Here is a 25,297-nt window from a genome sequence, read left to right as displayed (position 1 = left end):
CTGCAAATCTTCCTCTGCTAAGTGATAAAAGCGTCCTTTAACACTTCAATGTTAAGGGAATATTATAATAGAATGGCATTACTGTAAGTAAGAGTTGGGTTTTTTTCCTCTCCTATGTTTAATTGTTAAGACAAGAAGAGACTTGATTTCACATTAAGTTATAAAATTGCTCACTTTATCCCTTCTATATCTAATTCCTGCACATTGTCTTGTACTGAAAGTCAGCATTTGGGGCAATCGATTGTTAATGCATTCAGGCTGAATGCACATTTCTTCTACATTAGGGAAAAAAAAATCCACTTTGAAAATGCTGACATTGTTTACCAATAAAACTCCATATTTTTGAGTTATTTGTCCTATGACAAAGAAGGTTTAATTTGCCATCTGTTTGTCATCAACGTTGCCACACTTTTTACAGTTACATTGTAAGATCTATGGGAAAAACATTAGTGTTCTCTGTTGTGCGTGGGGAGAGAGCACTTCTGACCACTTGGCTGACGAAAAGAGTTCCTGTGCAAAGCACTCCGTGCTCATTCGGTCCAACTTTCCAAACTTGTTTTTACTCAAAGACCGCACATTTTTAATCCTTGAATTAGGAGTCCAGACTTTTGTGCTAGCCCCACTGGATTTCAAAGCAGCGTAGTTGTTTTCGAGCGAGGCGTGGCCCTTGGCATCCAGTTCACTTGGAGGGGCAGCGTGCTACATAGCAAGATAGATGCCCGGCTGAAGCCAGAGCCTCGAGTTCCAGCCCACCCATTCTCCACGTGACTCTGGGAAAGTCACCTCACCTCCCTCTGCCACCTCAAGGATGAACCCAGGGAAGTCCACTTAACCAGCATAGGTGGTTTTGGGAAATTCACTGACTATTAAAACAGATTTTAACTGGCAGGGTGTAGTGGCTCATGCTTGTAATCCCAGCACTTTGGGAGGCCGAGGTGGGCGGATCATGAGGTCAAGAGATCGAGACCACCTTGGCCAACGTAGTAAAACCCCGTCTCTACTAAAAATACAAAAATTAGCTAGGTGTGGTGGCACACACCTGTAATTCCAGCTACTTGGGAGGCTGAGGCAGGTGAATTGCTTGGACCCGGGAGGCGGAGGTTGCAGTGAGCCAGGATTGAGCCACTGCACTCCAGCCTGGTAACAGAGCAAGACTCCGTCTCAAAAAAAAAAAAAACCAAAAAACAAAAAACAAAAAAACAAAAAAAGAAAAGAAAAGTTCAACTCTTAGCACTGCCTAATAAGACTATTGAATTGAAAACAAATATTTGAGGCTGAGCATGGTGGCTCATGCCTGTAATCCCAGCACTTTGGGAGGCCGAGGCGGGCAGATCACAAGGTCAGGAGATCGATATCATCCTTGCTAACAAGGTGAAACCCGTCTCTACTAAAAATACAAAAAATTAGCCGGGCATGGTAGCGGGTCCTTGTAGTCCCAGCTACTCTGGAGTCTGAGGCAGGAGAATGGCGTGAACCTGGGAGGCGGAGCTTGCAGTGAGCCGAGATCACACCACTGCACTCCAGCCTGGGCAACAGAGTAAGACTCTGTCTCAAAAAAAAAACCAAAAAACAAAACAAAAAACAAACAGAAAACATTTTAAAGTTGTGCTACCATCACATTTCATAAAAGAAAGAATATTTTTACACCAAAAATGTAGGAAGGAAATAATCTAAGAATAAAGGACAGTTTCTTTATATTGAATAAATTAAACTTTATGAAAAATTCAGTGCATTGTTTCTTTTTTTGTCATTCTTGCTGCAGGTTAGTGGAAACTCATAGATCCATGGACAGGCATTTGGGAACCCATCAATTAAAGATATCTTGGGTCTCTTTGGTCTCCCAGAGTCTTTTAAATAATTGACTTTTTTTTTACTCCTGTTTTTTGGTATCATAGCTTCATATCTTCCTGCAGTTTGAAAATTAACCTTAGGCCACACCTTCACCACCAAGGATTATGTGGGTAGGGACAATGATTGGAACGGCTTTTCCCAGAGGCACACCTGAATTATGTAATAGGAGTGGGAGTGAGCATTGTTGGAATTACCTGGAGGAGGTAGGAGAGCACAAGTCTCCGGAAAACAGCTAAGGCCTCTGCACAAATAGCAAGGTGGAAAAGGTGAAAATTGTTTAGATAAACAATTATTCCAAACTGTCACCGGAAATAACTACGATATGTTTATTTTCTTGAAGTCTAAATTAAAGTCTCCTTAGTTTTTCTGTAGAAACAGCCATTTTATTTTTTGAGACTTTATTTTTTATTTTATTTTATTTCATTTTATTTGCTCTGTCACCTAGGGTGGAGAGCAATGGCATGATCACAACTCACTGCGGCCTTGCCCTCCCAGGCCTAAGTGATCCTCCCACCTCAGCCTCCCAAGTAGCTGGGACTGCATGTGAAGACCACCATGCTTGGCAGGTTTTTTGTTTTGTTTTGTTTTGTTTTTAAGAGATGAGGTCTCAGCATGTTGCCCAGGCTAGTCTCGAACTCCTGGAATCAAGCAGTCATCCCACTTGTCTTCCCACAGTATTGTGATTATAGCACCCAACCAGAAACAGCCATTTTAAACCAAACTTTATTTTTTAGGTGTCTTCCCAAATAATATTATCCTCAAGAACCCTACTGATAAATTTAGGGAGCAGTTACAAATTTCCCTCTTCATTTCATTCTGAGCTGAGTCATTGATTCAGGATTGGCCTAGAGTAGTCCAAAAGAAATTTTTTTTTTTTCTGAATATCTCCTTAACCAGGCCCTAATGAGAATTTATGTAATGTACTTGGTGAAAAATCAAGACTTAATGAGGTATCTCTTTATATAGCAGATTAACAGTGTTTAAAATGTTGGTTACTTTAGGAGCTCATAGGCAACTGAATTCATATTTACTAAGTAACCAAGGGATTGGTGGGGAGGTGGTACCTTTGGCTGATGGCCTGAGGGCAGCCCTTTTTTCTTTGTGTGCAGTGATCAATTTGTCTAGGACAAGGTGGCAGTAACCACATTCCCTTTACAGCTAAGGGAAGAAGTACCCTCCTCCACGGAAGGAGCTTATTTTCCTGTTTGTTTTTCCCTGGGGATGGATATAGACATGAAATAAACATCTTCCTCTTCTGAAGTGAAGATGGTTCTAGCAGTGCTGTATTTCTTTAAAATTGGGTTTGCCATAAGAATCATTATTACTTCATTCATTAATTGTTTGTTTGTTTTCTTTTTTTGGAGCCAGGGTCTGGCCTCTGTTGCCCAGCCTGGAGTGCAGTGGCGTGATCATGGCCCACTGTAACCTCGACCTGCTTGGCTTAAGGAATCCTCCCATCTCAGCAGGAACTACAGGCACGTACCAACATGCCTGGCTAATTTTTAAAAATTTTTTTGTAGAGATGAGGTCTCACTAGATTGCCCAGGCTGGTTTCAAACTCCTGAGCTCAAGGGATCCACCCGCCTTATCCTCCCAAAGTGCTAGAACTACAGACTCCAGCCACCACACCCAGCTCGTTCATTCAATTTTGATTAGGTCCTTACCATTTAGAAAAGGTACTTTAAAAATCCACCTAAGGGAAGTGGGTTTTCGAGTATGCAAAGCATCACAGAATCTAAGTCAGAAGAGGCTGCCAATTTAGGGTTGCCAGATAAAATTCAGGACTGCTGGTTCAGTTTGAATTTCAGATAAATAACAAGTTACTTTTTACTCTTTGTACCAAATATTACTGGGGAACATACTTATTTGGGACGTAGTTTAAAAAAAATTCTTGTTTGAATGACTTTCCAATTTAACTAGTTTTCTGTGTTTTTATTTGCTAAATCTGGCTACCAATAATAATGTTAACACAGTACCTGCTTATCTTAGACATTCTAGCTTGTTGATCAGGAGTACGGGCTTGGGATCCAGACTGCCTGAGTTAGAATCATAGCTCTGCCACTTATAGTTTGTGACCTTAAGCAACTTTTAAAATTTCTCCATGCCTCAGTTTCCCTGTACAGGTTGAGTATCCTTAATCTGAAAATTCCAAATTTGAAATGCTGCAGAGTTTGAAATGTTTTGATAATCGACACGATGCTCATCAGAGCATTTTGATTTTGGGTTTTTGGGTTAGGGATGCTGAACTGATGGTAAGTGTAATGCAAACGTTCCAAAATATGAAAAAATGCAAAATCTGCAAAAAGCATTTTGGATAAGGGATAGTCAACCTGAAGTAAAATAGGGCTGTTAGTTGGTGCTAAGATGTAAATGTATATGTGTTTAATTAATTTTATCACCCCTTATTGAGTCTTGGCTACAGCATCATGGACGTCTTACCTGCTTGATAATTTTAACAGTACATATATGTGTCCTAAATTTTACCTCAAAGAAGGCAGGCTACTAATCTATCATTGGCCTCATTCTGACTTTGGCAATTGGGAATACATTTTCCATGGCCCTGCTTCCATTAACTCTTCTAATTTTCAGTGATGGCTCACTGTATCATTAGCATTTTCTCTTAGCACTATGGCCTGCTCTTAGACCAGAACTGGGTGCCGCTGGAGTGGTCTTAAAACCACCTCATCTTCCCTAATAGCAATTCATGTTCAGCCTCTTCAAATCTGAAGATCTTTCTGGTCACTGACAAAGAGAAGTAAAATCACAATCATGTCATCCTGCATGCTCACCTTGGTATATGCACAATAATTTAAAATCTTATCTTTAAAAAAATTACATGATTATATGATCCATCTCACATTGATTTGTATTGAATAATAATAATAACCCTGTGTCTAATAGAAACTAACAAACCATTGCCTCTAAAACAGCGCCTGGCATGTTCAACCACACTTGAAATATGCGTCATGATTTCAGATATTAACAGGATAAAACATGTGCCTTAGGCGATGTTAATTAAGGAAAAGCCACTACTACGTGCTATGTTCAGACACAGTGCTGAGCATTTTATAATTATTTAAGTATAGTGAGACTATCAAGTAGGTCCTATTTTATCTCCATCAGCACCAGCCAATCTGACTGAACACCTGGGCTGGTTTTCATGGTACACAGGTCTTAATATGTAAATAGAAAAATGTCCCGCTGTGGGAGGAAATCTCATCGTTTTCAATCTTTATCTAAAACTAGATATTTGTAAATAACTTTCTGTTTAACAATTTATTTGTAAAACTTCTAAACACCTTGAAATCGATCATTGAAAGAAACAGTTTTGAACGTCTGTGTGTGTGTTTGTTGTTGTGATTTTTCCATGAAGTCAAGAAGTTATATCTGTTCTGTTTATTTTGTTCACTGTCATATCCCGAGCATCTAAAACAGTGCCTGGCATGTTAAGTAAGCACCCAATTCAAATTAGTTGATAGTTGAATGAATAAATGGAAATTGTTTTTTCATGTGATCATAAGACTTCATTTATTTTGGCATATTAAAATGTGTTGTGTAAAATTTTTAAGGCCCAGCATAAACATAGCCTCTCTGAGAAGCCTTCTTGGATTCTCCAAGCAGAAATAATACCTTCTTTCCCTAAACCTGATGTAAGTGGGTTTATAATTTTCTTCTCTGAAAACTACCTTATTGATGATTATTACTATTATTTTGAGACGTCTCTCTCTGTCACCCAGGCTGGAATGCAGTGATGTAATCTTGGCTTGCTATAACCTCTGATCTGGGCTCACTGCAACTTCTGCCTCCTGGCCTCAAGCAATCCTCCCGCCTCAGCCTCCCAAGTAGCTGGGGCTATAGGCACACACCCCCATGCCCGGCTAATTTTTTTGATTTTTTTTTTTTTTTTTTTTTTTTTAAGAGATAGAGTTTCGCTATGTTGCCCAGGCTGGCCTCAAACTCCTGGCCTAAAGCAGTCCACCCCTTTGACCTTCTAATATGCTGGGAGTACAGGCATGAGCCACTGCACCTGGCCAGAAAATTACCTTGTTGACGCCTTTTGATTCCTCTAAGCTTGTGGAGAATAGAGCTGTTAGTTCATCTTGTATTCCTATATTTGTTAAATAAGTAGATGATTTTTTTTGGGGGGGGGGACAGAGTCTCACTGTATCGCCCAGGCTGGAGTGCAATGACACGATCTTGGCTCACTGCAACCTCTGCCTCCTGGGTTCATGCATTTCTCCTGCCTCAGCCTCCTGAGTAGAGCAGCAGGGACTACAGGCTTTTGCCACCACACTCGGCTAATTTTTGTATTTTTAGTAGAGATGGGGTTTCACCATGTTGGCCAGGCTGATCTCCAGCTCCTGACCTCAAATGATCTGCCCACCTCAGCCTCCCAAAGTGCTGGGATTACAGGCATGAGCCACCGTGCCCGGCCGATGAATGTGTTTTTAGTGTACCTAACAGATACGAAAGTTCAGAGGAAAAAATGCATATAATTTGAGGGGAGGACTGGTAACTGGTTTTTTCACTCCTTGGCCATTTTTGCTTTGTTTTCTTTTCTCCTTGCTGCACATGTCGCTGATCTTGAAAGAATGTGCTTTAATTTATTTAACATAATGATTTCATTTTGTAGCACCTTGGTAATTAAATTTATTACTCTTCCTTAGGAGGAACAAAGCCTGTGCTAGTTGCATGATTGCTTTTGTCTTTATTTGTAATCTTTTAGAAAGCAAGCACACAACCTTTCCACTTGGACAGTCATTACCAATTCTTGATAACATCTGGTTACTTAATTTGAAAAATGTGTAGCTATGAACATTAATGATGGACCTTAACCGAGTTTAAATTCAGACATACATAGGATCTGTATTAATCTCAGTCAACCCTTTCAAGCAGATGCCATATTTTGGGGAAAAGGAAATTGAAATGTACCAAGGAGCGGTAAGTTACATGTCACATAAATTGCTGCCTTATTTTGGGCTTTTATGATGCAGACATGGTTTTTCTTGAAGTTAGCAGTACTTTGCACTTTTCTGTTATGAACTTTTTAATTGGAGAAACTTAAGTGACTTTTTTTTATTTTTAATGATCTTTTTATTTTTTAATTTTTATTATTTTATTTTTATTTTATTATTTTATTTTTTTGAGACAGAATTTTGCTCTTGTTGCCCAGGCTGGACTGCAATGGCATGATCTCAGCTCACTGCAACCTCCACCTTCTGGGTTCAAACAACTCTCCTGCCTCAGCCTCCCAAGTAGCTGAGATTATAGGCACGCGCCACCACACCCGGCTAATTTTGTATTTTTAGTAGAGATGGGGTTTCACCATGTTGGTCAAGCTAGTCTTGAACTCCTGACCTCAGGTGATCTACCTGCCTCAGGCTCCCAAAGTGCTGGGATTACAGGTGTGAGCCACCGCGTCCGGCCAATGATCTGCTTTTTAGAGCACAGCTCAAAAAACCTTAGGACTGTCATTATTTGAGCCTTATTTACGTAGAAAATTAATTAAATGGGATGTAGGACTTACAGCTCAGGGATCTTCCTGCTTCCACATATGCCACAAAAATCTAAGGAATAAAAATTAGTTATGGGTAAAAAATAGAGCAATGGGTACTGATTTGCAGAATCAGAACCATTGTTAAACTATGACTATGACTTGAACATGAAAAATGAATCTTGTATTCATTTTTGTCTTCAATCTTGTATTACTTCATTTATTAATTTGACCCTGGTTCCTATTCATAATCAGCTCCATAGCCTTTCAGTTGTATAGTAAAACTGGAAGCTGTAATTCTCCTTAATATATTTTATTCTGTGATTCATCACTTCCCGAGGCCTCCCCATCTCTGCATCTTTTTCCTTTCCTTTTCCTTCCCTCTTTGCAGCAGAAGCACAAGAGCATTCATTAATCCTGACCCCTAAAAAGCAAACAAAAGAGAGCCCACACAAATTCATCAGTTGAAGTGGAAGGCAATTTACCCAGAGCAAGAGCCCACCCCATTGTTGCCAGATGAATGGTGCCGGTAGCTGGAGCCGAAGGAGGCTGCCACGCGAAAGACCTTTGATAATGCTGCCTTTATGGGAGCCCAGCACAAGGGAAACACTGTCAGCAGAGGCTGGCCCTGCCCTAGTGCCCCGATCAGCAGGCACACAGAGCTGGCTTGGTGTCCTCGATGACAGCCAAGGCACTGTAGATGGAAGTGCCGTGCATGTGTGTTTCTCTAGTTTTCTGAAAAGGGTTGCTGTATGTACGTCCCTTTTAGACCATTTATCTTTTGAAGTGTTCTCTTTAAGGAAATGTAGAATTTCTTTAAAATATGCTTAATTTTACTGCTAATGGTAACAGATGATTGTAAAACTGGTATTTACTGAGTGCCGTGTACTATGTTATACTTGCAGCAATAATAAAACAGCCCTGATTGCTGGCTATGTCATACCACCTATCTCCATTTCACAGATGAGGAAACTGAAGGTTAGAGAGGTGAAGTACTAAAATCTACTGAGTGGTGGAGCTAGGAGTTGAAGTCAGGTCCTAATGACTTTGAGAGTCTCAGAGGAGGGAAGAATCAGGTAAAGGAAATGCCCACTGTATAGTTTTCTCACAGATAGCTGAGAGGTTCAATAAGACCACAGATAGGAAACCAGTTTGGAAAATACAGGGTGACATGCAAAGGTCAAGTATGACAGTTCTGCAGCATTGAAACCTTACTGGGCAGTGACTTTCCCCCGTTGCCCATGGCGTTCTTTCCACTCCATTTCCTTCCATTTTCCATCTTCTTGTCTTTCTTACAGTCCTCTACTTTCTCATTTCAAAGAGTCATTAAAGATTGTGCACTTGAGACCAGAAACCCAAAATGATGGTAACTGAGAGGGGTACTAAGGCCTAAGTTTTGGTGACACTCTCACCTAAGTGAGAACCTGACCTAAAGAGGGGAATTTTTAAACAAAATTATGAGATTCCATTGTTTTGGACTGATCTCATGCACTAGCATTTGGTCTGGTCTGACAGACCAGACCAAACGAACATGGAGTCACTCATGTTACATGTGATGTAATCGAAACTTTAAAGAAACAGACCAGGAGATGCCAGCAGGGAGGAGGTCCCCTCTACTCTAACCCTTACAGAAAGTAACCTAAAATCTTTGTTCCCATCTTACAAACCCCACTGTTCTGCTATTTCTCAATGATATTTGAGAGCAAGTAAGTACATTTTTACAGTGGTGACAGAGTGACATCAGTGTCTAAAGTTTTGGTATTTCAAAATTGAGAGGATGACCAAAAGAGGGAAATTGGACTGGGCGTGGTGGCTCACGCCTATAATCCCAGCAAATTGGGAGGCCAAGATGGGAGGATCGCTTGAGTCCAGGAGTTCAAGACCAGCCTGGGCAACATTGTGAGACCCCGCCTCTATTTAAAAACAAAAACAAAAAAACCAAGAGAGGGGAATTGTTAAATTAAGTTTAGCCTAAAGCTGCTTCCTTGCATATTTTAAGTTCGGGCTAAATTTTTTTTTTTTTTTTTCTTTTTTCTTTTGAAACAAGGTCTCACTCTGTCACCCATGCTGAAGTGCAGTGCTGTGATCTTGGCTCACAGCAACCTCCACCTCCAGGACTCAAGTGATCCCCCCACCTCAGCTTCCCAAGCGAATAGCTGGGACTACAGGCGCACACCACCATGTCCAGCTACTTTTGTTTCTTTTTTGTAGAGAGGAGGTCTCACTATGTTCCCAGGTTGATCTGGAACTGCTGGATTCAAGTGATCCTCTGGTCTTGCCCCAGAAGTGCTGGGATTACAGACATGAGCCATCACACCCAGCCCTAAATGTTTCTCTGTACACAGTAAACTGTAGCCTAACCAGGTGTGTAAACAAACTATAACCTACTCTTCTGCCAGTCACTGAGTTTTGGCCAATGAAAGGTGACCAACAATTCAAACTGTGTTCAAATAAGGCAAACTCCAAACTAATCTGTAACTAATCTGGCTCTTTCTGTACCTCCCTTCCATTTTCTATATATATATATATATATTTTTTTTTTTTTTTTTTATTTTAATTTTGTTTTGTTTTGTTTTGAGATGGAGTCTCACTCTGTTACCAGGCTGGAGTGCAGTGGTGCAATCTCAGCTCACTGTAACCTCCACCTCCTGGGTTCAAGCAATTCTCCTGCCTCAGCCTCTTGAGTAGCTGGGATTACAGGCATGTGCCAGTACGCCTGGCTAATTTTTGTGTTTTTAGTAGATACGGGGTTTTGCCACATTGGCCAGACTGTTCTCGGACTCCTGACCTCAAGTGATCATCCCACCTCAGCATCCCAAAGAGATTACAGGCCTGAGCAAGGGCTGGCCCTCACTTCCATTTTCTGTATATCACTTTCCTTTTTCTGCCCAAAAATCTTACAGCATATGGCAGCACTGAAGGCTCTCTGGACCTATTCTTGTTCCAGGGTGGCCTTTTTCACGAATCATTCTTTTCTCAATTAAACTCTGTTAAAATAATAACTATAATAATCCTGTAGAATCCTAGTGTATACTAGAAGTCTATTTAAAACCATATCCAGATATCTGCTTCTGACCATAAGGTTAAGGCAGAGATCACATATTCTGGCTCCTGCATAGGGTTCTTTAGGTGATCAGTCCTAGGCATAGCTTGCAGCCCTCCCTGGGTAGTTCCCCTTATGAGCGCCCTGCCTATAACATGGGAAGAACACTGGGTATTGGATACAAAGCCCCCTCATCCTAACCCCTCCCCACCAAACTCTCATCTTCCAGAGCATGGCAGTGAGCAACAACTTCTCAGCCAGGCCCCCTTTTCTATAGTAAGTCACTGCACAATAAAATGGATTGAGTAAATTAATCCAAAGATGGATTAAGTAAATTAAGCTTCACCTTTGTATATCACTCTACCTTTCCAAATTGCTTTCCCATCCATCATTTATACTGTGAGACTTGCAGCTTGGATGCTATTATTCCCACAATAATAGCTCCTCCAGCTCCTGGACTCAAGCTATCCTCCCACCTCAGCCTCCCAAGTAGCTAGGACTGCAGGCATGTGCTCCCACACCCAGGTAATTAAAAATTTTTGTGTGTGTGGAGACTAGACTCCAAGTCCTAGTGTTAAATGACTCTTCTGCCTCAGCCTGCCAAGTAGCTCGGAGTGATCACAGCTAGGAGTGTTCTTTCTCCATATATACCCAACAAAGTATTTCTCTTTTTAGTAATTTTTGAGGTTGTGGTGAAGGTGCATGTCAAGAAATTGAATAAAGCAGGGCTGAAGTCAGCCTGAGAATTTATGAAGCATGGAAAATGTATTTAGTTTGATATTTGTGCATAGCTAAGATATCCCATAAGATGAAATCACAAACCCAGGAGAATATCTTAATGTGGTAGGATTTTTTTTCCAATAGAGATGAAACAAACTGGCCAAACTAGCTTATCCCTTTAAAGAACACACCTTCTTGCCCTCTTCTTACGGAAAGATTTAAGTCTTTTTTTCTGATCCAGAGATAATCTCACCTAATTCCTTCTGAGGTCCCAGAATCTACAACGTGGCCTCTTCGAAAAAATTACATAGGAATTTAGAATTCTGGTAGAAGTCAGAGCTAAGTGTTGGGCAGGCCTCTCCTAAGACCTGTTGCCCGAGTGTCTATAGAAACATTTAGAAATGGACTGTCACCTGCAGAGGCATGTATGGGTGGAAGGGTGGGGTGTTGGAGTGTCTGAAGACACTCCACATCCGGAAGGCTGAATCATGGATATGCCTACGGAAGACTCCTTCCAAATTCCGTCTTAATTTTGCGAGGGTGTACCTTGATGACCTAGGAAATTTTATGAATTCTTGTATCATGCAACCTTTAAGATGTAATTATAGGCGTTGGAACTGTAGTGCACGATTCATTTCCAAATTGAGAAAAAGAAATTTAATGTGTTGCCTATCTGACCATGATTTTGTTTTTCTTGTTTAATTTTTATTATTTATGTATTATAATTTTTTGCTTTTCTAGGCACAGTATGAAAACCCACCACATATCTATGCCCTTGCGGATAGTATGTACAGAAACATGATCATTGACAGAGAGAACCAGTGCGTCATCATCAGGTATGAAAAGTATCCTTATCTGTGGCCATGGAAGATATGAGACTATGCTGTGGTTATGTATTTCGGTCGATAAGCAGTGGTTTTGCAACAGCTACTGATGTCACGGCCTGGTTAATGTGTCTGAGTAACAAGCAGGTTAGCTGCTTTATCTTGGTTTATTTATAACTCTATGTAATAGAGCTCCATACCATACAACTTTTGAGCTCCCCTGGGGTTGCAGTAAGTATAATAAACATGTTTTCACTGTTTAGTCAGATGGAATCCTTTTCTCTAGGTTCCTATTTTTTCTTTGCCTTCATAATTTAGTAGTTCATGTTTGAACATTTTTGGTGAACTTTGTCATTTGCATTGAATTTGGGGGGAGATTACTGGTAATGGCCGGCATTAGGTGTCTGTAACCACCTTTCATAATCCCTCTAGCTTGACACACGGCTCTGAGTCCTGCCTGCTTTTAAGTCAAGTTTGTCCAACCTGCGGGCTGCAGGCCGTGGGCCACGTGCAACCTAGGACAGCTTTCAGTGTGGACCAAAGCAAATTCATAAACTTTCTTAAAACGTTATGAGATTTTTTTGCAATTTTTTTTTTAAGCTCTTCAGCTGTCATTTGTCATAGTGTATTTTATGTGTGGTCCAAGACAATTCTTCTTGCAGTGTGGCCCAGGGAAGCCAAAAGATTGGATACCCCTGGCTTAAGTGCTTTTAAAATTCTGCTTACTTACAAAAATTAGCTGGGCATGGTGGCGCACGCCTCTAATCCCAGATACCAGGGAGGCTGAGGCGGGAGAATCGCTTGAGCCTGGGATGAGGAAGTTGTAGTGAGCTGAGATCGTGCCACTGCACTCCAGCCTGGATGACAGAGCAAGACTCCGTCTCAAAAAATAATAATAATAAAATAAATTCTGCTTACCAACTCCAGGTGGGGTGGCTCACACCTGTAAGCCCCAGAGTTTGAGACCAGCCTGGGCAACATGGCAAAACCCCATCTCTACAAAAAAGTACAAAAATTAGCCAGGCATCTGGTATCATTTGTCTGTAGTCCCAGCTACTGGGGAGGCTGAGGGGAGAGGATCACTTGAGCCAGGGAAGTCAAGGCTGCAGTGAGCTGAGATTGTGCCATTACATTCCAGCCTGGGTAACAGAGCAAGACCCTGTCTCCAAAAACAAAAAAGGAGGCTGATACCTGAGTGGAGGCCGAGACAGGCAGATCACTTGAAGTTAGGAGTTCAAGACCAGCCTGGGCAACATGGGGAAACCCTGTCTCTACTAAAAATACAAAACTTAGCCAGGCATGGTGGTATATACCTGTAGTCCCAGATACTCAGGAGGCTGAGGCAGGAGAATCACTTGAACCAGGAGGTGGAAGCTGCAGTGAGCCAAGCTCATGCCCCTGCAATCCAGCCTGGGCAACAGAGTGAGACTCCATCTGAAGAAAAAAAAAAAGCTCTGCTTACTATTGTGAATATTTTCAAACACTAGAAAGTATAAGCATCCATATTCGCATCACCTAGAATTTGACAGTTCCCAATTTTATCATACATATTTGTGTTCATCTCTTTTAGTTAATTTTTCTGAGATATTTTTGAAAAAAAAATATTTTATTATGGATAATTACAAATATACACAAAATGAAAAAGAATAGTAGAATGTGTCCCTGTATATCTGTTATCTGTTTTACACTGTTATCAGTATATGGCCAATTCTGTTTTATTTGGTCCTCCCATTCTGTCCCACTTGATTACTTAAAGCAAATCTGGTAGGGCATGGCAGTGGATTCATTTCCAAGGTCAAGAAAAGATTACATGTAATACTAGCACTATGGGAAGCCAGGGGGCAGGAGGATCACTTGAGGCCAGGAATTGGAGACCAGCCTGGACAACACAGCAAAGCCTGTCTCCATAAAAAAATTTTTTTAATTAGCTGGGTGTGGTGGTACACACCTGTAGTCCTAGCTACTAGGGAGGCTGAGGCAGGAAGATCACTTGAGCCCAGGAGTTTGAGGTTACAGTGAGCTATGCTTGAACCACTGCACTCCAGCCAGGTGACAGAGACCCTATCTTTTTTTAAAAAAAAAAAAAAAAGCAAACCCAAAGATCCCCTTTATTTGTCAATAATTAGTATGTGCCTCTAAGAAATCATTCTTATCACACCTTAAACATGAAGAATTCTTTTATAGTATGTAATATTATCAGTATTCCAATTCCGTTGTTTTCCTATAATTTCTTTTTTATAGTTAATGTGTTTTTATTTAGGATCCAAACAAGGCCCATACACTGCACCTGATTGCTATGTCTCTTACGTCTCTCGGCTTTTAACAATTTTCCTTTCCCCTTTTTGTTTTCTTGGGTTTGTTTAAAAAAAAAAAAAAAAGTTGTTTGTCCTGTAGATTTTGCTATACAGTCTGGTATTGCCTAATTGTATCCTATGATGTTGCTTAAGTATTCCACTGTCCCCTATATTTTCTGTAAATTAATAGTTAGATATAAAAACTTCATCAGAGGCCGGGTGCGGTGGCTCACAGCTGTAATCCCAGCGCTTTGGGAGGCTGAGGCGGGCAGATCACAAGGTCAGGAGATCGAGACCATCCTGGCCAACATGGTGAAACCCCATCTCTACTAAAATACAGAAAATTAGCTGAGCATGGCAGCATGTGCCTGTAATCCCAGCTACTTGGGAGGCTGAGGCAGGGGAATCGCTTGAACCCAGGAGGCAGAGGTTTCAGTGAGCTGAGATTGTGCCACTGCACTCAAGCCTGGCGGCAGAGTGAGACTCTGTCTCAAAAACAAAACAAAACAAAAAAAACTTGATCAGACTCAGATTCCTTTTTTGGCAAAAGAGACTTCATCAGTGATGCTGTGCACTTCGTGCCTGTTGCTCTCTCTTCGTGTGTCCAGATTGTCATTGAACCCATCTGTCATAAATCATTGTTTAATTAGTGGTTGAAAAACCGTTGTTTTCTAATTCTGTTATTTTTCTGCATTTATTAGTTCTTTTGCTTGGTCACCTTCAAATAAAAACTATGTGGGAAATTTAGACAAAACCCTGGATTCATTGCCATTACTCACCTGTTTTCAAAACAATGAATTGTTGCCCTAGCAGTCTCCCAAGGTAATGTGTTTTATTTTCTGTATTATTCCAAACTAGTGGACTTTTAATATTGTACCTGTTTAACTACATTGCAGCTGTACTTTTCAAGGCTGGAATGATCCTATTCTTGAGCTGTGACAGTCTTTTATCTTAACTCTTATGTCCTTTGGACATGACCCCAGTAGGCTCTGTTAGTTTCCTTCTTTAAGACCTTCTAGCTCATCTTGTATATTTCCTATGTAGAATCCACTGTCTCTCTGGGGGCCTTGGTTCCTTTCTTTTCCTTTTCTTTTTGAGACCAAGTCTCATTCTGTCACCCAGGCTGGAGTGCAGTGGTGTGATCTCAGCTCAAGCAATTCTCCTGCTTCAGCCTCCTTAGTAGCTGGGATTATAGGTGTATGCCACCATACCCGGGTAATTTTTGTATTTTTTGTAGAGATGGGGTTTCCCCATGTTGGTCAGGCTGGTCTCAAACTCCTGACCTCAGGTAATCCACCTGCCTTAGCCTCCCATATTGCTGGGATTATAGGCGTAAGCCACTGCGCCCAGCCTCTTTTGCATTTTTAGTAGAGACAGGGTTTTACCATGCTGGCCAGGCTGGTCTTGAACTGCTAACCTCAAGTGATCTGCACACCTCAGTTTCCCAAAGTGCTGGGATTACAGGCACGAGCCACTGCACCCCGCTGGGCCTTGTTCATTTTAATGGGAAATGGCGTTAAGAGACCACTAAACTGGGTACCAAGAGTGCTCGCTGCCCTGTGTTGTCAGTGCCTGTAGTTCTTTGAAAGGAAAAATCTAGGGAATATGAGCTTTTTAAGAGAAAAATGAAATTGGAAAATTGTTTTCAATTAATTTTTAAGATTTCAGAGTTTTTATCTCTTTGATTTTAATTTTTGTATCCCATTTCTCTTATGCTGAAAAATCTTAGTTCCTGATTACGTTAGCAATTATTTGCATTGCATTGTATTTTAGACAGAATAAGTTTGTTAATGCTTTTAAAGTAACAATACCAATATTAGTAGCAATACTGAATTGATTTTAAAATTTCTTTGTTATTTTTTGTCCAAATACCCAATATTTACAGTCAAAATACTGGGTTTCATAAAAGTCACTTAAAATAATCCTTTTCTATGTCAACCTGACCTATAGTTGGGTTCATTTATTTCATTTTCAATTTTAGTTGTTTAGCATTTTTAAATGTAATTTTGTTTTTATAATTATGCAAAACATTTACATGGTTCCCAAGTCAGTACTGTAAAACATGAGCACTGAAGCATTTCAAGGTAAATATATATCTGAAGTATTTGGAGGCAAATATAGACTTCATAACATTTTACCCCTAAATATTTCCACAAGCATATTTGAAAAATTGAAACATTTTCTTACTAATCCCAAGACCATTATCATAACTCAATAATTAGTAGTACATTTTCAACATCATCTAAAAACTACAAACTTCTCTGATAGTCGCAAATGTCCTTTTCTGCTGGTTTATGCAAATCAAGTAATGATGAATGCATTTGGTTATGAATCATAAATGTATTTTTATCCTACCACGGTTGCCCTATTACTACTATTTTTTTCATGACACTGACTTTTTGAAGAAACCAAAACTAGTTTTCCTACAGACATTATTTACATGTGTCTAATTCCTTCTTCCTGGTCTCACTATACTTATTCCTTCGATTGGATTGTCCACAAATTTAAGGTTATATCTAATGACTTGATTAGATGCAGATGCCAGTTAAATTGTGTGAGGAGGAGCACCTGGGTCATGTTGAATTCGGTTGCTTAATAGGCAATGCTTCTGTTTGACACTAAGCAGAGGTCACCAGCTACTAGAGAGGCAGGTGTTTTCCTAACTGGAATTTAATGAGGGTCCAGGATGAGTTTTCTGATAGAGTCCTCTGCCATTTCTCCTTCCTCCCATTTTCCCTCTTTTGGGTGTGTGGCGAAACAAGCGGGATGGGAGTGGTCTTGTTACATGAGCTTGCCAGTCTGGAGGCCCCCTCAGTCTTCTGCAGCCCACGTGTCTCCCTCCACCTGCCACTGCAAGGTCCACCGGCACTGAAGCGGGATGATGCCCACTTCCAGATCCTTGTTTCCAGTTGTTCAGGTGGCAGAGATTTCAAGGAACCTGCTCCCAAGGATTTCTGTTGCAGTGGCTGTGCTTTCATTTAGGAGATGTGCTTTCATTTAGGAGCTACCTGGAGTTGGACCAAACTTCACGTTAAGGGCACAGGCCTCCTGTAGACTGCCCTCCCTGCAGACATCAGCTACATGTTCAGGGCTCCCCAGGCCACCCTTATCAATTCACGGGTTCCCACTGCCCTCCTCTGCCGCCCCGCAGGTTCAGTAATTCACTAGAAAAACTCACAAAACTCAGAAAAGCCCTACAGTTAGGATTACAGGTTTTTTTCTGGCAAAAGGATACAAATTAGAGCCAGACAAAAGAAGAGAGGCTGAGGGTGAGGTCTGGGAGGGTCCAGAGGTGGATCTTCTGGTTTTCCTCTCCTTTTGGAGTCATGGACGGCGCTACCTCCTACTGGTGTGAGGTGTGACAATACTCACAGTATTGCCAACCAGAGAACATCACCTGAGCTTCTGGTGTTTGGGCTCAATAACGCACTGCCTGCCTGGCCCGCCTTCAGTGTCCAGCTGCTCTCGAAGGCTTGTGCAAACATCTTTAGTTTCCAGTTGGAGGTCAGAATTGTGATGGTATGTCCCAAAGCCCCCAACATAAATCACATCATCCGACTGTCCTATGGTCAAAGCCCCCGAGCAAGCAAAAGCACCCCTCTTAGGTAGGACGCTCCAGGGGCATAGACATCACCGCCCAGTCACCGAGGGCAAAGGCCTGAGCCCTTGAGTTCATTCTCTTCTGCACCAGGGCTGTGGTTTGTCTGCTCTGAGAAAGCAAATTGGAAACCTGTGGCATGCCGTCGTTCATGCTCACCTGACCCTGGGCAGCACATCTCACACCTGTCTGGACCTTGACTTTTTCACCTGTGAAGGTACTGAATGACTAGATGACCTTTGAGGTTGTTCTAGTTTTGGAACTCTTCCTTCCAAATAATTCTGGAGAGGAGGAAAAGCAGGGAAATCCTGTTCTGGGTGGAAAGGCCAGGTTTGTAGCCCCTGACACTGGATGGGGCAGGTGCTCCGTCTGTTAGGGGCTGAGTTGAATGGTGACTTTTTTTTTTTTTTTTGGAGACGGAGTCTCGCTCTGTCGCCCAGGCTGGAGTGCAGTGGCGCAATCTCCGCTCACTGCAAGCTCTGCCTGCTGGGTTCACGCCATTCTCCTGCCTCAGCCTCCCTAGTAGCTGGGACTACAGGCACCCGCCACCAAGCCCGGCTAGTTTTTTTGTATTTTTGTAGAGACGGGGTTTCACCATGTTAGCCAGGATGGTCTGGATCTCCTGACCTCGTGATCCACCAGCCTTGGCCTCCCAAAGTGCTGAGATTACAGGCGTGAGCCACCGCACCCGGCAAATGGTGCCTTTTAAAATGCATTTGTGAGCAGAAAACAAACAAACAAAACCATTTTCCTGGAGGCTGGAAGAGAAGCCTGGTCCTCGTGCTGAGGGATTCTGGCATGGCTGGAAAGACTAGGAATCTCTGGTGTCATTTAATTAGGAAATAAAAAATGAAAGATGACCTAATTTCTGTGGTGTTGTTTTAGACTTCCACCTCCCAATTTCCCTGGTGTGACTGTCTAAATGACACTTTAGATGGCATAATGCAGCCCATAAAGGCGGTGTTTTTAGTTTCCTCTCAGTCTTACTCATGTTTTCTAATTCAGTGGATACGGTGACAGGATGGACTGGCACCTGACCATTTCAAGACCAGAAATGAGTGTAACAAATCAGATTTATTATTATTATTATTTTTTTTTTTTGAGACAAAGTCTTGCTCTGTTGCCGGGCTGGAGTGCAATAATGTGCTCTCGGCTCACTGCAACCTCTGCCTCCCGGGTTCAAGCGATTTTCCCGCCTCAGCCTCCTGAGTTGCTGGGACTACAGGTGCCCGCCACCACACCCAGCTAATTTTTTTTTTTTTTTTTTTTTTGTATTTTTAGTAGAGACGGGGTTTCACTGTGTTGGCCAGGATGGTCTCGATCTCTTGACCCTGTGATCCGCTCGCCTCAGCCTCCCAAAGTGCTGGGATTACAGGTGTGAGCCACTGCGCCTGGCCACAAATTGGATTTTAAAAGAAATAAATCAAGGAAGGAGACACCCTGCTTTCTCAAGCACAGGGCTCCATGGAAGCCTAGGTCCATCTACCAGCTTGATTTATCAAAACAGCTGGAGTGGAGCAGCCTTGGGTAGACTGAGCCGCCAAGCAAACTCACAAGGAAGTGTGAATCAGACCCCAATTCATTGTTTCATAGGGAGAATTCTGCCTGTGGACAGCTGATTATGTGCCCTGGTATACAGTCCATGAAGGGAGCTAGATTACCACAAGAAGGCTGGATAGAGGGGTGAATTCTGAGTGAACAGATGATCATATTCACTAATACCGGCTCACAGCACTCACCTCTATCTGGAGATGTGAACACATGAACTAAGGGTGTTGCTCTAGTCTGCAGAACAGTCCTTTTTCTTGGAGAAAACATCTTATCTCTGCTGTTTACTTTCCTGTCCTGACTCTGCTGTAGGTCAACCCCGTTTTGTTAACCTGCAATCTCTCCTGCCAAGCCCTGACATCTATTAGGCTAACTTCTAGTCAGGAATAAACACCTGGGGTTGACCTTGGATATTTCTTATGCCTTCCTCCTTAGCCCACTGGCAGACAAATCAGGGAGAGTGGCTTCTATAGATGCCGGTTTGTTTTTTTTTTTTTGACATGGAGCCCCAGGCTGGAGTGCAATAGTGTGATCTCGGCTCACTGCAACCTCCGTCCCCTGGGTTCAAGAGATTCTCCTGCCTCAGCCTCCCGAATAGCTGGGACTACAGGTGCCCACCACCACACTCGGCTAATTTTTTTTTGTATTTTTAGTAGAGACAGGGTTTCACCATGTTGGCCAGGCTGGTTTTGAGCTCCAGACCTCAAGTGATCTGCCTGCCTTGGCTGCCCAAAATGCTAGGATTACAGACCTGAGCCACTGCATCTGGCATATAGATGCTAATTTTATCTACCATGTCTTGTGTTCACTAAATTTTTTTTTTTTTTTTTTTTTTTTTTTTTTTTTTTGAGATGGAATCTCACTCTATCACCCAGGCTGGAGTGCAGTGGCACACTCTTGGCTCACCACAACCTCTGCTTCCTGGGGTCAAGCGATTCTCCTGCCTCAGCCTTCTGAGTAGCTGGGATTACAGGGGTGTGCCATGACACCTGGCTAATTTTTTTTTTAATTTTTAGTATAGACGGGGTTTCACTCTGTTGGCCAGGCTGGTCTTGAACCCCTGACCTCAAGTGATCTGCCTGCCTCAGCCTTGCAAAGTGCTCTGATTACAGGCGTGAGCCGCCATGCCTGGCCTAGGTTCACCAATTTAACTTTCTAGGGGTAAGTATTTCTGATTCCTGAACTGCCTTACTGGTTCAGTGGCTGTACAGATATGTAGGCTCCACCTCCAGAGATTCTGTTTCAGCTGATCTGTGGTGGCCTTGGAGCATTAATATCTTTTTTCAAGCTCCCCCAGCTCACTCTGCTTAAAAGCCAGGGCTAAGGCTCTTGAAATCCTGATTTCGGTCACCCCTTGCTGTTAGCACCATCAGGCCCCGCAAGATAGACTTCCTGACTGCCTGCCCTCTGCTGGTTGCTTTCATATAGGTTGTCTCTTTTCATCCTTACCACTGTGTTGGCATTGTTTTTTGAAACTTCATCTAGAAAATGAGGCTTAGGAGAATTCCAAGATCCAAAACTAGTAGATGGCAGAGCCTGTATTTGAATTTAGCCCTGTCTGACTTCAAACCTTATGCAGTTTCTTTATACCTGTTAGCAGTGATATCTCTCTAGGTCTCAAGTTTCCCATATTTTAATGGAGATGTAATAGCTACCATACACCATGGGATAGAGGTCAGGACAGGTTAGTTACCACTAGACTTAAGCTCCTAGGATTAAAGTCTCCCACTCTTTCCCCCGCAAATACAGGTGCCTTTTTATTTTTGTTTTTGCAACAGAATCTTGCTCTGTCACCTAGGCTGGACTGCAGTGGCACAATTTCAACACACTGCAACCTCCGCCTCTCAGGCTCAAGTGATCCTCCCACCTCAGCCTCCCGAGTAGCTGGGACCGCAGATGCACACCATAATGCCTGGCTAATTTTTAAATTTTTTGTAGAGATGGGGTCTCCTTATGTTGCCCAGGCTGGACCCAGGTGCTTTTTAAAACTAACCCTTTGTACATTGTTGGCCGTGATGCTCTCTGCGTACCCAGGAGGATGATGATTGGGCTTGTCATCAACTGGAGGATACATGACCACACAGACTGAGTTAATGGAAGAACATGACCTCATTGACACATTAGCTTTGATTTCTTACCAAGAAGTAAAGATGCATTTATATACCAAATGGCCATACCTGGGCAATTTCTGTATTTTACCTGACTTGTTATCCAGTGGATGTGTTTGGGGGCCAGAGCTCAGTCTTCCCCTTCTTTTCATGGTTCTCTATGGCCTATTTCTATATTATAGCAGGTCTCTGAGCAGAGAAATTATAGCATTGATGCCTGGTTCAGGAAGATAAGGCTATTGGTAGAAAAAAGATGGGATGTTGAGGGAATATGGAAATCTAGTGCAGCAGTGAGGGCCTGACCTGAATTAGAAAGGCAAAGAGGAAGCCAACGTATGACTTTCAATAAACCTGTAAAGAAACAAAAGAATGGGCAAGTAGAGGTAGACTCTGGGCAGTGCCAACAGAAAAATGCAGCCGCAATAGCTACATTAGCATCATTAAGAATGATAGTGAGGCTGGGCGCAGTGGCTCACTCCTGTAATCCCAGCAGGTGGGCAGATCACCTGAGGTCAGGAGTTCGAGACCAGCCTGGCCAACATGGTGAAAGCCCATCTCTACTAAAAATACAAAGATTATCTGGGCGTGGTGGCAGGCGCCTGTAATCCCAGCTACTCGGAAAGCTGAGGCAGGAGAATCAGTTGAACCCAGAAGGTGGAGGTTGCAGTGAGCCAAGATGGCACCACTGCACTCCAGCCTGGACAACAGAGCAAGACTCTATCTCAAAAAAAAAATTAAAAATTAAAAAAAGGAATGATAGTGAGCCCCTGAAGGCTTGGTGGGTACCTGTGAGCCCAACAAATGAGCCACCCATATCTGCTTAGCTCATTAATCTGTTCTCCAAAATCCAGAATTTGGATTTGTGCATTAGAACCACATATGTGATACCTTTGGATGTCAGAGACATCTCTGCAAATCTGTTCAACAAAATGGTCATGATGTGGTAAAGGAAGAACTGGCAAGCTTGTCCATGATCTCTACCATCTCTACATCACCAGACAAGATCTTGGCAGTGTGGCCCTCTGGCCACACACTTCACATTTGTGAAGCCCTTGCCAACTGACCCATGGAGAATCACTGGGCCTTGGAGAACATGTATGTGGCACTTTTATGGCTGCCATCAAAAGTGAATTCTTACCACTTTTGGCCTAAATCGGCTGTTGCGCCTTAGGCTGTTTAAAAAATTCGATGTCAATTGGAAAGCATCCCATTTGGTGCTGTTTCTACTTTTTTTATTTGAAATATCCTGACGCAGTTATTTTCTGGTGAGTAGACCATCTGTCCTAAATATATCCAGTACCAGTTTGCAAAGTCTTTGTCGGGTGCATCCTGCCTAGGAGCTAAATAAATACTTTTTTAAAGAATAAATAAAGACATGAGAGATATTTTGAAGGTACATCAGTGGGACTTGCTGACTGATTAAGAGAATTTTCATACAGGAAAAGGAGATAGTAGTCATCACGAGCTGAGATTTCTGACTTGTGTGCTTCAATATATATTTTAAATTTGAAATATGGCATTTTTGCAGTAAAGATAAAAGGGAAAAATTCCCAGTGCCTTTAATATTTGGCCCTTGGGTATCCTGTACTCTTTGCCGTGGCACCATCAGGTGTCTCCGGATTCTCAAGCTATCTTCCTGCCTTTGATGTATTTCAGGAACCTTTTATTATTAGCATGGGGACTCTTTTCAGGGCTCTCCTGAGTTGCTGTGGGTCCACCCAATTTCTTGTTTATCCCAGCAGCACCGGCCTTTGAGCTCGCCATCCCCCTGGCCTGGCTTTGGGAGGCCCTGTCAGCCCATACCTCTAACCATGGTAGGGTTGCCTGGGGCTGCCGCTGGCTGTAAATTTGAAGAGCAAGGGCCCAGACTGACCCTCTTCTCCAAGCCTTCTGCAAATCTTACATTCTAGTCTGGTAGCTAAAATTCCTTTATCATCAGCTAAGGAGTGCTATTCAGGAGGGCTGCCTAATTAATATATTACCCATAATCATAACAGAAACTCTTTTTGAGTACTTTCTTTGCATCCTTTTAATTATATCATTTTTCATCTTTACGTCAGCGTGGCAAACTAGGTGTTGCTATCCCCCACTTTTGCAGATCAAGAAACTGAGTCTCAAGAGGTAATGAAACTGTTCAAATCTTGCATTTGAAATGTGACGAAGTTGTGCTCCCAGCCAGGGCTGTCCGCCTCCGGTACAGCGGTCTTTATACTTTTGTCTGCTGCTTTAAGCCAGCAGGTGTTAGGTTAACTGGTTAATAATGCATTACCACTTTCAGTCATGAGGTGCAGTGGAAAGATCTCTGGGGGGAGTCATAGGGTAGATTCTATTCTTTCTGTCTAAGGCGTGTGACCCATGCAAGCCTCAGTTACTTCATCTATAAAATGGGAATTCATACCTTAAAGGAATGTAAAGAAAGTGTAATGAGGAAATATACATGGAAAAAATTTTTTAACTCTTTAAGAGTGATGTAAAAGATCTGCTAGTAACATTAAAAGGAATTTCAGAGCTGGGAAGTAGCTGAGCTGGGACTCAGACTTGGTCTTTATACTCAGCATTGGGTTCTTCTGACTGTATCAAGCTGGCCCAAGATGAGCATTGCCATGGGGCCATCCATGTTCTTGGCAGACTAGGCGAAAATTTTGTTTGCTTGACAACACCAGTTAACTAGATATTTGTCTGGGGTTGGGAAGAAATAACAGCTGTTGGTCTTATTCACACTTTCCTCAGTGTGTTAAAGAATAAATTTGTCTTATTTACCCAGTGGTTTCAGCATGGCTGTTTGTTTTTGTGTCTTATACCATTAGCCATGGCATGTATTTGAGAATTAGTTTTTTAGTGAAATTCTAAAGTTGGACAGAGGACCCCTCTCTCCATAGCCCTGGAACCTCCCAGATGTGCTTCACCTCCGACTTGTTTCTGTTCCAGATCTAGTAGCGCTGCCAGGAAGGGGAGTCTGTGAATTGAGTCATTGGAGAAGGCTGTCCAGGACCTTCTTTGATGTGGTTTCTCATTCTCGCAGAATTATTTTGTCTTGTGATCACAGTGATGTAGGCTATTTATTATTTGTTAGTTCCAACTCTGTGTGAGATAATAAATGTTGTTGGCAGAAGGCTTGCTTAAATGGGTGTGTATCAGTAAAGACTCAGGAGTAGCTAAAAGTTTGCTAATACTATAAACTGTGCTATTCATGGGGTTACTTTGGGAAACCTTGTGGATTTTGATTAACTAGTCAACCCATATGAGAATCTTCAAGGTTTACCTTGCTCTGAGCAGTAGAGCTCTGGCCCCCGATACAGCCTCTCTCACCTCCTTTTCTAGCTCTGCCACTCACTAGTTGAGCGTCCTTTAGCAAGTTGCCTACCTTTTCTCACTTCAAATAATGGAGATAATAAAAGCACCTACCTCACAGGGCTCTTATGCAGACCAAGTGATTGATACATGTAAAGCACATATAACAAGTCTCTGACATGCAAGATACACACAATGAACATATCCTACCTACAATTATCATAGCCACAATATTTCAGTGTGTTCCTTTCAAGCCTTCTTTGGAATTGATGTTATTTCTCATCGTCTGGACTATATTTCAATAGATGCACAACTGTGTTCGTCTTTTATAACTGTAGAATTACAAAAATTGGTTTTTAAAAAACTATCCCTTTATTTTTCATCCTTGGGTTATACCTTTTGAAATAAGAGTTGTGTTCAATACTACATATCTCTATATTTGGAAAAAAAAAAAAAAAAAAAAAAGGCAGGGTCTAATTAAATAAGCCGAGTGGGAATTTCCATTGTCTTGTTTATCTCCCCAACA

At 42.0% G+C, this 25,297-nt stretch overlaps 1 protein-coding gene across 1 annotated transcript in view; it reads left to right on the top strand.

Moving 5' to 3' along the window:
- MYO1E (myosin IE) overlaps positions 1-25,297 on the top strand; it is a 240,180-nt gene that overhangs the window by 104,416 nt on the left and 110,467 nt on the right. Inside the window, exons 3-4 of the mRNA XM_025389516.1 lie at positions 6,703-6,792; positions 11,850-11,944. Of these exons, the coding sequence (XP_025245301.1) occupies positions 6,703-6,792; positions 11,850-11,944 (185 nt within the window). The remainder of the gene's footprint in view (positions 1-6,702; positions 6,793-11,849; positions 11,945-25,297) is intronic.

This window comes from Theropithecus gelada, chromosome 7a (genome assembly GCF_003255815.1).
Source record: "Theropithecus gelada isolate Dixy chromosome 7a, Tgel_1.0, whole genome shotgun sequence".
Taxonomy (NCBI): Eukaryota; Metazoa; Chordata; class Mammalia; order Primates; family Cercopithecidae; genus Theropithecus; species Theropithecus gelada.
The sequence above is the reverse complement of the archived record's forward strand: the minus strand, read 5'-3'. Positions and strand labels throughout refer to the sequence as shown.